We start from the raw sequence: 14,544 nt of genomic DNA, 5'->3' as shown, positions 1-14,544 counted from the left end.
ATGCTTAAAAAGAGCCCTGAAGCTAGGTCTGCGGTTAAGGAAGTTGCCATGGAAGTGGCTTCCTCTCAGGAAGCAGCTAGATGTACTAGCCGGCTGATAGAGAGAAATAGAGCAGTAGTAGTAGCAGGCATTGAAGAACAAACAGGGACCAGACCAAAGGAGCGGAGAGACAAGGACAAAAACATGATTAAAGAGATCCTTAAAGAGGTAAGGATGGAGGGAGCTGAGCGAAATGTTGAAAAGGTTTTCAGGCTTGGAAAGTACAACAAGGACAGAGACCGAATGATAAAGGTGGTTTTCATGAGCGAAATCGCGAAAGAGGAACTGCTAGCAAGGAAGTGTTGTCTAAAAGGTGTAGAGAAGTTCAAGAAAATATTCCTGCAGAGGGATATGACAAGGGAAGAGAGCCCTCATGCCCTCCCTTCTCCCACATGCCTTCCCGTCTCTCCCACCCCCATGCCCTCCCTTCTCCCCCTCCCCCCTAAGCCCCCCACTCTCCCCCACCCCACCTAAGTCTTCCCCTCTCCCCCACTCCCCTAAACCCTCCCCTCTTCCTCACCCACCTCAGCCCTCCCTTTTCCCCCACGCTCCCCAAGCCCTCCACCCTTTTCTCTCCCCCCAAGCCCCCCCATCTCCCCTATCCCCCACAGCCTCTCCTCCCCCCATGCTTCCCCAACCCTCCCTCTCTTACCCACCCCCTGTACCCTCCCCCTCTTATCCACCCCCTGTACCCTCCCCCTCTTATCCACCCCCTGTACCCTCCCCCTCTTATCCACCCCCTGTACCCTCCCCCTCTCCCCCACCACCCCAAGCCCTCCCTCCTCCACCAATCCCCCCGTGCCAGGTCCCCCCAGCTCCCACTCACCCCAGATCCCAAAGGTCCCCCCCAGAAAAGAAGCAGAAGAGAGTCAGTTTCAGGGTGATGTACTCGAACATAGATGGGACCACAAGCAAGACAAGTGAACTAAGGGAAAGAGCACAAGAAGTTAACCCAGATGTAATCGGACTCACTGAAACAAAACTCTCTGGAATCATAACGAATGCCGTGTTTCCCCAGGAGTATACAGTAATAAGGAAAGAGAGGGAAGGTAGAGGAGGAGGCGGAGTGGCCCTACTCATGAGAAGGGAATGGAGTTTTAAGGAGATGGCCATCCCGGGCTGTGAGGAGTTCAGAGACTACATAGCAGGCACCATAACAATGGGAGGACCAAGAATAGTAGTAGCAGTAATATACAACCCTCCACCAAATGACAGGAGACCCAGTCAAGAGTATGAAAACAACAACAAGGCAGTTAACACTATAATTGAGAGGGCAGCCTCTGCTGCCTGTAGAAATAGATCCCACCTGCTCATCATGGGCGACTTCAATCACGGAAAGATTGACTGGGAGAACAAGGAACCGCATGGAGGCGAGGATACGTGGAGAGCCAAACTATTGGAGGTGGTGACAAGCAACTTTTTAACGCAGCATGTCGGAGAACCCACAAGGATGAGAGGCAATGACGAACCAGCGAGACTCGACCTAGTCTTCACTCTGAACGACTCCGACATAAGAGAAATCGGTTTTGAGGACCCAGTAGGAATGAGCGACCACAGTGTACTGGTGTTTGAGTACTTGATTGAAGAAGGGTTATTGAACTCGAGGAGGGATACCGAAACCAAAAGGTTAGCATACCGAAAGGGAAACTATGAGGGGATAAGAAAATTCCTAACAGATATAGCATGGGAAACAGAGCTCAGGGGAAAGACGGCCCAAGATATGATGGATTACATCACGCAGAAGTGCAAGGACGCAGCAAACAAGTTTGTCCCAGTCCAAAAGGAAAACAGAGAAATGAAGATGAGAAACCCATGGTTTAATCAAAGATGTAGGCTAGCTAAGCAGCAAAGTAAAAGGGCATGGAGAAACTATAGGAATAACAGGACACTGGAGAGCAGAGAAAGATACCAGAATGCCAGGAATGAATATGTCAGGATGAGAAGAGAGGCAGAAAGACAATACGAAAATGACATCGCAAGCAAGGCAAAGACTCAGCCTAAATTGTTGCATAGCCACATTAGGAGAAAAACAACAGTAAAGGAACAGGTTATGAGATTAAGGATAGGGGCGGAAGGATTCACTACAAATGACAAGGAAGTGTGTGAGGAATTGAATAAGAAATTCCAGGAGGTCTTCACCTTAGAACAAGGAGAAATTCCAGAGGTAAGTGAGGGAATAGCTAACCAGGAACCACTGGAAGAGTTTGAGATTACCAGTGGGGAAGTAAGGAAGTGTTTACTAGAGTTGGACGTGACGAAGGCTATAGGCCCAGATGGAATCTCCCCTTGGGTTCTAAAGGAAGGAGCAAGAGAACTGAGCCTACCACTCTCCATAGTGTATAACAAATCACTGGCAACAGGGGAACTGCCAGATACTTGGAAAGCAGCTAACGTAGTCCCGATATACAAGAAAGGGGATAGACAGGAGGCACTGAACTACAGGCCAGTGTCCCTAACCTGCATACCATGCAAGCTGATGGAGAAGATTGTGCGAAAAAAACTAGTGGAGCATCTGGAGCGAAGGAACTTTGTAACACAGCATCAACATGGGTTCAGGGATGGCAGGTCCTGCCTCACAGGGTTACTTGAATTCTACGACCAGGCAACAAAAATAAGGCAAGAAAGAGAAGGGTGGGCAGACTGCATATTTTTGGATTGTCAGAAAGCCTTTGATACAGTGCCACACAAGAGGCTAGTGCGAAAGTTGGAGATGCAGGCTGGAGTGAGAGGGAAGGTACTCCGGTGGATAGAGGAATACCTAAGCAACAGGAGACAACGAGTCTGTGTGAGGGGTGAGGTCTCAGATTGGCGAGACGTCACAAGTGGAGTCCCGCAGGGGTCAGTCCTTGGACCTATACTGTTTCTGGTATATGTAAATGATCTCCCAGAGGGTATAGATTCGTTCCTCTCAATGTTTGCCGACGATGCAAAAATTATGAGGAGGATTGAAACAGAGGATGATAGTAGGAGGCTACAAGATGACCTGGATAGACTGAGTGAATGGTCCAACAAATGGCTGTTGAAGTTCAACCCGAGTAAATGCAAAGTAATGAAACTAGGCAGTGGAAACAGGAGGCCAGGCACAGGATACAGAATAGGTGATGAAGTACTTAATGAAACAGACAGAGAGAAAGATCTAGGAGTTGATATCACACCAAACCTGTCTCCTGAAGCCCACATAAAGAGAATAACGTCTGCGGCATATGCGAGGCTGGCTAACATCAGAACGGCGTTCAGGAACCTGTGTAAGGAATCATTCAGAATCTTGTACACCACATATGTAAGACCAATCCTGGAGTATGCGGCCCCAGCATGGAGCCCGTACCTTGTCAAGCACAAGACGAAGCTGGAAAAAGTCCAAAGGTATGCTACTAGACTAGTCCCAGAACTAAGAGGCATGAGTTATGAGGAAAGGCTGCGGGAAATGCACCTCACGACACTGGAAGACAGAAGAGTAAGGGGGGACATGATCACAACCTACAAAATCCTCAGGGGAATCGACCGGGTAAACAAGGACGAACTTTTCAACACTGGTGGGACGCGAACAAGGGGACACAGGTGGAAGCTGAGTACCCAAATGAGCCACAGAGACGTTAGAAAGAACTTTTTCAGTGTCAGAGTAGTTAGCAAATGGAATGCATTAGGAAGTGATGTGGTGGAGGCTGACTCCATTCACAGTTTCAAATGTAGATATGATAGAGCCCAATAGGCTCAGGAATCTGTACACCAGTTGATTGACGGTTGAGAGGCGGGACCAAAGAGCCAGAGCTCAACCCCCGCAAGCACAATTAGGTGAGTACAATTAGGTGAGTACACACACACACACACACACACACACACACACACACACACACACACACACACACACACACACACACACACACACACACACTCACACACACACACACACACACACACACACACACACACACACACACACACACACACACACACACACAAGACACTTTTTAACGCAGCATGTCGGAGAACCTACAAGGATGAGAGGCAATGACGAACCAGCGAGACTCGACCTAGTCTTCACTCTGAACGACTCCGACATAAGAGAAATCGGTTTTGGGGACCCAGTAGGAATGAGCGACCACAGTGTACTGGTGTTTGAGTACTTGATTGAAGAAGGGTTATTGAACTCGAGGAGGGATACCGAAACCAAAAGGTTAGCATACCGAAAGGGAAGCTATGAGGGGATAAGAAAATTCCTAACAGATATAGCATGGAAAACAGAGCTCAGGGGAAAGACGGCCCAAGATATGATGGATTACATCACGCAGAAGTGCAAGGACGCAGCAAACAAGTTTGTCCCAGCCCAAAAGGAAAACAGAGAAATGAAAATGAGAAACCCTTGGTTTAATCAGAGATGTAGGCTAGCTAAGCAGCAAAGTAAAAGGGCATGGAGAAACTATAGGAATAACAGGACACTGGAGAGCAGAGAAAGATACCAGAATGCCAGGAATGAATATGTCAGGATGAGAAGAGAGGCAGAAAGACAATACGAAAATGACATCGCAAGCAAGGCAAAGTCTCAGCCTAAATTGTTGCATAGCCACATCAGGAGAAAAACAACAGTAAAGGAACAGGCTATGAAATTAAGGATAGGAATTCACTACAAATGACAAGGAAGTGTGTGATGAATTGAATAAGAAATTCCAGGAGGTCTTCACTTTAGAGCAAGGAGAAATTCCAGAGGTAAGTGAGGGAATAGCTAACCAGGAACCATTGGAAGAGTTTGAGATTACCAGCGGGGAAGTAAGGAAGTGTTTACTAGAGTTGGATGTGACAAAGGCTATAGGCCCAGATGGAATCTTCCCATGGGTTCTAAAGGAAGGAGCAAGAGAACTGTGCCTACCACTCTCCATAGTGTATAACAAATCACTGGCAACAGGGGAACTGCCAGGTATTTGGAAAGCAGCTAACGTAGTCCCGATATACAAGAAAGGGGATAGAGGCACTGAACTACAGGCCAGTGTCCCTAACCTGCATACCATGCAAGCTGATGGAGAAGATTGTGCGAAAAAAACTAGTGGAGGATCTGGAGCGAAGGAACTTTGTAACACAGCATCAACATGGGTTCAGGGATGGCAGATCCTGCCTCACAGGGTTACTTGAATTCTACGACCAGACAACAAAAATAAGGCAAGAAAGAGAAGGGTGGACAGACTGCATATTTTTGGATTGTCAGAAAGCCTTTGATACAGTGCCACACAAGAGGCTAGTGCGAAAGTTGGAGATGCAGGCTGGAGTGAAAGGGAAGGTACTCCGGTGGATAGAGGAGTACCTAAGCAACAGGAGACAACGAGTCTGTGTGAGGGGTGAGGTCTCAGATTGGCGAGACGTTACAAGTGGAGTCCCGCAGGGGTCAGTCCTTGGACCTATACTGTTTCTGGTATATGTAAATGATCTCCCAGAGGGTATGGATTCGTTCCTCTCAATGTTTGCCGACGATGCAAAAATTATGAGGAGGATTGAAACAGAGGATGATAGTAGGAGGCTACAAGATGACCTAGATAGACTGAGTGAATGGTCCAACAAATGGCTGTTGAAGTTCAACCCGAGTAAATGCAAAGTCATGAAACTAGGCAGTGGAAACAGAAGGCCAGACACAGGATACAGAATAGGAGATGAAGTACTTAATGAAACTGACAAAGAGAAAGATCTAGGAGTTGATATCACACCAAACCTGTCTCCTGAAGCCCACATAAAGAGAATAACGTCTGCGGCATATGCGAGGCTGGCTAACATCAGAACGGCGTTCAGGAACCTGTGTAAGGAATCATTCAGAATCTTGTACACCACATATATAAGACCAATCCTGGAGTACGCGGCCCCAGCATGGAGCCCGTACCTTGTCAAGCACAAGACGAAGCTGGAAAAAGTCCAAAGGTATGCTACTAGACTAGTCCCAGAACTAAGAGGCATGAGTTATGAGGAAAGGCTGCGGGAAATGCACCTTACGATACTGGAAGTCAGAAGAGTAAGGGGGGACATGATCACAACCTACAAAATCCTCAGGGGAATCGACCGGGTAAACAAGGATGAACTATTCAACACTGGAGGGACGCGAACAAGGGGACACAGGTGGAAGCTGAGTACCCAAATGAGCCACAGAGACATTAGAAAGAACTTTTTCAGTGTCGGAGCAGTTAGTAAATGGAATGCACTAGGAAGTGATGTGGCGGAGGCTGACTCCATACACAGTTTCAAATGTAGATATGATAGAGCCCAGTAGGCTCGGGAATCTGTACACCAAATGATTGACGGTTGACAGGTGTGACCAAAGTACCAGAGTTCAACCCCCGCAAACACAACTAAGCGAATACACACATAACCTCACGATAACCCCTAGTAACAGCAGTTTGTATATTGAAGCATAATTTTTACAATATATTAATTAAAATTGATTTACCAGTAATGTCCATTGTATACATAAACGATCTGCCAGATGGAATACAGAATTATATGAACATGTTTGCTGATGATGATAAGATAATATTAAAGATAAGAAACCTAGGTGATTGTCATGCTCTTCAAGAAGACCTGGACAAAATAAGTATATGGAGCACCACTTGACAAATGGAATTTAATTTGAATAAATGCCATGTTATGGAATGTGGAATAGGAGACCATAGACCCCACACAATCTATAAATTATGTGAGAAATCTTTTAAAGAATTCTGATAAAGAAAGGGATCTAGGGGTGATTCTAGATAGAAAACTATTACCTGAGGATCGCATTAAGAACATTGTCCGAGGGGCCTATGTTTTCTAACTTCAGAATTGCTTTAAATACATAGCCAGGTGTGGCAGGTATGGCTAGGTGTGGCAGGAATGGTCAGCTGTGGCAGGTATGGCCAGCCATGGCAGGTATTGGCCACCTGTGGCAGGTATGGCCAGCTGTGGCAGGTATTGGCCACTTGTGGCAGGTATGGCCAGCTGTAGCAGGTATTGGCCAGCTGTGGCAGGTATTGGCCAGCTGTAGCAGGTATTGGCCACCTGTGGCAGACATTAGATTCGCTGGCCACAGGGGACCACAAAACATTAAACTGATCCCGGCTGACGGCTGCGATGAGCCGTAAAAATATAGATTTCCAGTAGGAAATCCGATAAATATGGCGAAGACAAATGGAAGAATCCAGAAAGGTGAAAGGGGTGAGAAAATTGGTGACGAAGACGAGAGAATTAAGGTCATCGACGATATTAATTGACAGTTAAGATCACTTGAGAGACCAGAAAGGTCTCCAGAGATTAGACAATTAACAGGTCTCCGGGTGAGTCCTAATTACTACCAACTCTCTACTGAGTCTACCAGCTCAGCTCTCTCTCACTCAGCTCTCTTAGCCACTGTAACCTAGGTTACAGACATAGGTCTAAGGGGACTTGTGAATGGTCCAGGACGGACCGAAACGTCGTTTTCCCTTCACTTTCTAGTGTGTTGTCTGGTCAACATACTTCACCCACGTTATTGTGACTCCTCGTCTGCATAGGTCTCCTGACTGACTGGGTAGACCAGGGCAAAGATATTGACAGGAAAAACATGCAGACCGACAGACACCAACACAGAGGGAGACATAGAGATAGACAGGGAGACAAGGAACGGGAAAGGGGGGCACAGGTGGGATGTTTATAGAGAAGGAAGGAGAGAGAGGAAGGAGACAGAGGGGAAATTAGGAGATGGTGGAATTGGGAAAGATGGGGAGGTGGAGAGGGAAAGAGAGAGGGGAGAGGACATAGGCTCATCAAGGAAGACCTAAGTTAAATGCTTTAAGAAATATTAGCATTTATAAAGACCCAAATGCGATTTTAATTGAGTCAAATGTAAAATATTTCATTGCCCTTTAAAGTTTTTAGTGATGGTAATACAGTAATATATTTTCCTGGGAGACAAATATAGTTTCACTACTTCTTAATAATACATTTTCTAACCAAAGGGAAAGGGGGAAGGGGAGGATAGAGGGACCACGAGGGATGGGGGAGAGGGTCAAGGAGGAGAGGGGATAGAGAGTGAGAAAGAGAGAGGAAAGGGTAGAAAGGGGGGGGAGGGTAATCAGGTATTGTCCATTTCTCCTATACATATAAAGTGCCTAATAGCCAGAACCGCACTACTTGGCCGGGTATGCAAGGTCCGATTTACGAAACAGGGTGAATGAATTTCGTTATTTTCAATTATTTCTTTCCACGTTGGTTCTTTTCTAACAATACTTTATTATATTAGGAACATGAATTACTTAGTTAATTATGTTAGGTTAGGATAGGTTTTGGCCGGATAAGTTTGGGTAGGTTAGATTTGGGTAGGTTAGGTTTGTGTAGGTTAAGTTAGATTTGATCAAATTTTTTTTTTAGTTTTGACATAATATACAATTGCAGTCATATATAATACCATGAAAGCTATCATTTAAAAAGAAACATATTGGAAAAATTAAATATTTCACTAAAATTCGGCTTGTTAGGTAACTCTGGCTATTAGGTACGATATATATATTAATATATATAAATGGAAATGTCTGTCTGTTCGAGGATGGAAGAGAGAGAGAGAGAGAGAGAGAGAGAGAGAGAGAGAGAGGGGGGGGGGTTAGAGAATGGGGGTGAGAGGGGGAGGGGTGAAGGGGTGATTCAAGAGTGGAGATGGAAAAGGAAGAAAGTGGGAGGGGAGGACATGGGGAGGCAGAAAACGGGGAGAAGAGTGGGGAATGTGGGATGGGAGATGGGTAAAGGAAGGGGAAGTGAGGAGGGGTGCAGGAGAGAGACAGAGCATCCCTGACACTGGCAAAGCCCCGTCCTTCAATCTATGTGAATGGAAACGTCAGTCTCCCTGCTCGAGGTTGGAGGCCAGACGTGTGGGGCTAGTCTCACACAGGTTTTCTCAGTAATTGCTGCGGTGTCCGTGCATAACATGGACGGGTCGGGATAGGCATCAAACAGAAGGGTGACAAGTAACTGTACCAAACGTAACCTCACTCAATTTCTCGCGGTACCATTGGCTCCACTCTGCATTAATTTTTTGCCATAGCATAAAAAGTTGTACACTGATCACATAGAACAAATTAAAATCTATCACACTTTGCTTGTAATTAGCAGAAATGTGAAAATGCAAAGGTCAGAGGACTGAACCAGGTGACCAACGGGTTGGAGGCAGACGCAGAGGGTGAGGGACATGTGTTCGGGAAAGGGGGTGTAAGGGGGTGTAAAGGGGTGTAAGGGGGTGTAAGGGGGTGTAAAGGGGTTTAAAGGGGTTTAAAGGGGTTTAAGGGGTGCAAGGAGGGCTACTAGCTCATTGCAACAGAGCATCTCACCGGGTTAAGGTAGAGTAACGTGTCATGTGTTTATATTTCTTCAACTGGCGATGCATTAGGAGAAAGAGAGAGAGAGAGAGAGAGAGAGAGAGAGAGAGAGAGAGAGAGAGAGAGAGAGAGAGAGAGGAGATATTTGGACACATAGAGGCACGGAGAAACATAAGCGACCTCCTCTAGTACAGTCAACGTCACCATAACCCTCTATCATGGCTACCATCATCATTGTCACCTAGCGTAGCCCTCTAGCACGTCACCAAGCACGCCCACCATGCACGGCCACCACGCACGGCCTCCCAACACGGCCACCAAGCACGCCCACCATGCACGGCCACCACGCACGGCCTCCCAACACGGCCACCAAGCACGCCCACCATGCACGGCCACCACGCACGGCCTCCCAACACGGCCACCAAGCACGCCCACCATGCACGGCCACCACGCACGGCCTCCCAACACGGCCACCAAGCACGCCCACCATGCACGCCCACCACGCACGGCCTCCAAACACCGCCACCAAGCACGGCCACCAAGCAAGGCCACCAAGCACGGCCACCAAGCACGGCCACCCAACACGGCCACCAAGCAAGGCCACCAAGCACGGCCACCAAGCACGGCCACCATGCACGGCCACCAAGCACGGCCACCCAACACGGCCACCAAGCACGGCCACCAAGCACGGCCACCCAACACGGCCACCAAGCACGGCCACCATGCACGGCCACCAAGCACGGCCACCAAGCACGGCCACCATGCACGGCCACCAAGCACGGCCACCAAGCACGGCCACCATGCACGGCCACCAAGCACGGCCACCACCCACGGCCACCACGCACGGCCACCATGCACGGCCACCAAGCACGGCCACCACGCACGGCCACCAAGCACGGCCACCAAGCACGGCCACCAAGCACGGCCACCATGCACGGCCACCAAGCACGGCCTCACCATCACCCTCGTGTACAGATCCCCTCATAACACACCATAAACACCCGTCCGTGCTCTCCTCCGCCCTGATAATACCCCGAGAAATTCCTCACAGGAAACTGCCGAGAAAATTCCTTCTATAAAAACATTTTCTGACGGAAGGTAAATTCTGCCCATTATGGAGGAGAGCTGGGTTAGGGTAAGACCTGGTGTATTACCTTGGCTGGGTTAGGGTAAGACCTGGTGTATTACCTTGGCTGGGTTAGGGTAAGACCTGGTGTATTACCTTGGCTGGGTTAGGGTAAGACCTGGTGTATTACCTTGGCTGGGTTAGGGTAAGACCTGGTGTATTACCTTGGCTGGGTTAGGGTAAGACCTGGTGTATTACCTTGGCTGGGTTAGGGTAAGACCTGGTGTATTACCTTGGCTGGGTTAGGGTAAGACCTGGTGTATTACCTTGGCTGGGTTAGGGTAAGACCTGGTGTATTACCTTGGCTGGGTTAGGGTAAGACCTGGTGTATTACCTTGGCTGGGTTAGGGTAAGACCTGGTGTATTACCTTGGCTGGGTTAGGGTAAGACCTGGTGTATTACCTTGGCTGGGTTAGGGTAAGACCTGGTGTATTACCTTGGCTGGGTTAGGGTAAGACCTGGTGTATTACCTTGGCTGGGTTAGGGTAAGACCTGGTGTATTACCTTGGCTGGGTTAGGGTAAGACCTGGTGTATTACCTTGGCTGGGTTAGGGTAAGACCTGCCTTACGTATTACCTGGCCTGGGGTAAAGACTGGCGCTACTTAGCGTGTTAAACATTCCACGGAACACTCCTCAGAGCGTCGCTGGAACACGACGAAGTATCTGCAGGAAAAAAAACATTATAAGAGAAGCAAAAGTAAAGAGAGAGGAAACAGAAAGAAGGAGAAAATAGATAGCAGGGAGAGTGAAAGAAGAGGAAAACTGAGAAAGGAAAATTAACAACATGATGAAGAAAAGAGAAAGAGAAACAACTGAAGAATGAAGAAGGTGGAAAACTAAGAATAATGCTAATAATTAAGAACACGTGTTTGTAAACACTGAGGCCTGATAAACACTAACACGCCACCTGGACGTAAACAAACAAGACAGTAACAGGAAAAACTTAATTATATAAACAAAACACAAGAAAAAGAATCAGGTAAACAGAGATAACAAGAAGATTAACTATACAAAAGTCTAACAGGAAAATAAGGAAAATTATAACTAGTTTCAACCAAACTAAATCATTAACCGGATTTAGGAAAAATTCGGTTAATGGAAAATAATCTGAACAAATCCGAGATTGTTCAGATCACAAGACCAGGAACAACACAAGACCAGGAACAACACAACACCAGGAACAACACAACACCAGGAACAACACAACACCAGGAACAACACTAAGACCAGGAACAACACTAAGACCAGGAACAACACAACACCAGGAACAACACAAGACCAGCAACAACACAAGACCAGCAACAACACAAGACCAGGAACAACACAACACCAGCAACAACACAAGACCAGCAACAACACAAGACCAGGAACAACACAAGACCAGCAACAACACAAGACCAGGAACAACACAACACCAGGAACAACACAAGACCAGCAACAACACAAGACCAGCAACAACACAAGACCAGCAACAACACAACACCAGCAACAACACAAGACCAGCAACAACACAAGACCAGGAACAACACAAGACCAGCAACAACACAAGACCAGGAACAACACAACACCAGGAACAACACTAAGACCAGGAACAACACTAAGACCAGGAACAACACTAACACCAGGAACAACACAAGACCAGCAACAACACAAGACCAGCAACAACACAACACCAGGAACAACACAAGACCAGCAACAACACAACACCAGGAACAACACAACACCAGGAACAACACAACACCAGCAACAACACAAGACCAGCAACAACACAAGACCAGCAACAACACAAGACCAGGAACAACACTAAGACCAGCAACAACACAAGACCAGGAACAACACTAAGACCAGGAACAACACTAAGACCAGGAACAACACTAAGACCAGGAACAACACAAGACCAGCAACAACACAAGACCAGGAACAACACAAGACCAGGAACAACACAACACCAGGAACAACACAAGACCAGGAACAACACTAAGACCAGCAACAACACAAGACCAGGAACAACACAAGACCAGGAACAACACAAGACCAGCAACAACACAAGACCAGGAACAACACAAGACCAGCAACAACACAACACCAGCAACAACACAAGACCAGCAACAACACAAGACCAGCAACAACACAACACCAGCAACAACACTAAGACCAGGAACAACACAAGACCAGGAACAACACTAAGACCAGGAACAACACAACACCAGCAACAACACAAGACCAGCAACAACACAACACCAGGAACAACACAAGACCAGGAACAACACAAGACCAGCAACAACACAACACCAGGAACAACACAAGACCAGGAACAACACAAGACCAGCAACAACACAACACCAGGAACAACACAACACCAGCAACAACACAAGACCAGCAACAACACAAGACCAGGAACAACACAAGACCAGCAACAACACAAGACCAGCAACAACACAAGACCAGGAACAACACAAGACCAGCAACAACACAACACCAGGAACAACACAAGACCAGGAACAACACAAGACCAGCAACAACACAAGACCAGGAACAACACAAGACCAGCAACAACACAACACCAGGAACAACACAAGACCAGGAACAACACAAGACCAGCAACAACACAACACCAGGAACAACACAAGACCAGGAACAACACAACACCAGGAACAACACAACACCAGCAACAACACAACACCAGGAACAACACAACACCAGCAACAACACAACACCAGGAACAACACAACACCAGCAACAACACAAGACCAGCAACAACACAAGACCAGGAACAACACAAGACCAGGAACAACACAACACCAGCAACAACACAAGACCAGAAACAACACAACACCAGGAACAACACAACACCAGCAACAACACAACACCAGCACCAACACAAGACCAGCAACAACACAAGACCAGGAACAACACAAGACCAGCAACAACACAAGACCAGGAACAACACAAGACCAGCAACAACACAACACCAGGAACAACACAACACCAAGAACAACACAACACCAGCAACAACACAACACCAGCAACAACACAACACCAGGAACAACACAACACCAGGAACAACACAACACCAGCAACAACACAACACCAGCAACAACACAAGACCAGCAACAACACAAGACCAGCAACAACACAAGACCAGGAACAACACAACACCAGCAACAACACAACACCAGCAACAACACAACACCAGCAACAACACAAGACCAGCAACAACACAAGACCAGGAACAACACAACACCAGGAACAACACTAAGACCAGCAACAACACAAGACCAGCAACAACACAAGACCAGGAACAACACAACACCAGCAACAACACAACACCAGCAACAACACAACACCAGCAACAACACAACACCAGCAACAACACAAGACCAGCAACAACACAAGACCAGGAACAACACAACACCAGCAACAACACAACACCAGGAACAACACCAGACCAGCAACAACACAAGACCAGGAACAACACAAGACCAGCAACAACACAAGACCAGGAACAACACAAGACCAGGAACAACACAAGACCAGCAACAACACAACACCAGGAACAACACAAGACCAGGAACAACACAACACCAGGAACAACACAAGACCAGGAACAACACAACACCAGGAACAACACAAGACCAGGAACAACACAACACCAGGAACAACACAACACCAGCAACAACACAAGACCAGCAACAACACAAGACCAGCAACAACACAACACCAGGAACAACACAACACCAGCAACAACACAACACCAGCAACAACACAACACCAGCAACAACACAACACCAGGAACAACACAACACCAGCAACAACACAACACCAGCAACAACACAACACCAGGAACAACACAACACCAGCAACAACACAACACCAGGAACAACACAACACCAGGAACAACACAACACCAGGAACAACACAACACCAGCAACAACACAACACCAGGAACAACACAACACCAGCAACAACACAACACCAGCAACAACACAACACCAGGAACAACACAACACCAGCAACAACACAACACCAGCAACAACACAACACCAGGAACAACACAACACCAGCAACAACACAACACCAGCAAC

General features: G+C 47.3%; 1 protein-coding gene across 1 annotated transcript; it reads left to right on the top strand.

Moving 5' to 3' along the window:
• Positions 1 to 9,612: 9,612 nt before the first annotated feature.
• LOC138351528 (uncharacterized) lies at positions 9,613 to 10,329 on the top strand. The gene has a single exon (XM_069303336.1). The coding sequence runs from the start codon at positions 9,613 to 9,615 to the stop codon at positions 10,327 to 10,329; it is 717 nt and encodes a 238-aa protein (XP_069159437.1).
• The last annotated feature ends 4,215 nt before the right edge of the window (positions 10,330 to 14,544 follow it).

This window comes from Procambarus clarkii, chromosome 5, assembly GCF_040958095.1.
Source record: "Procambarus clarkii isolate CNS0578487 chromosome 5, FALCON_Pclarkii_2.0, whole genome shotgun sequence".
NCBI classification, from domain to species: domain Eukaryota; kingdom Metazoa; phylum Arthropoda; class Malacostraca; order Decapoda; family Cambaridae; genus Procambarus; species Procambarus clarkii.
The sequence above is the reverse complement of the archived record's forward strand: the minus strand, read 5'-3'. Positions and strand labels throughout refer to the sequence as shown.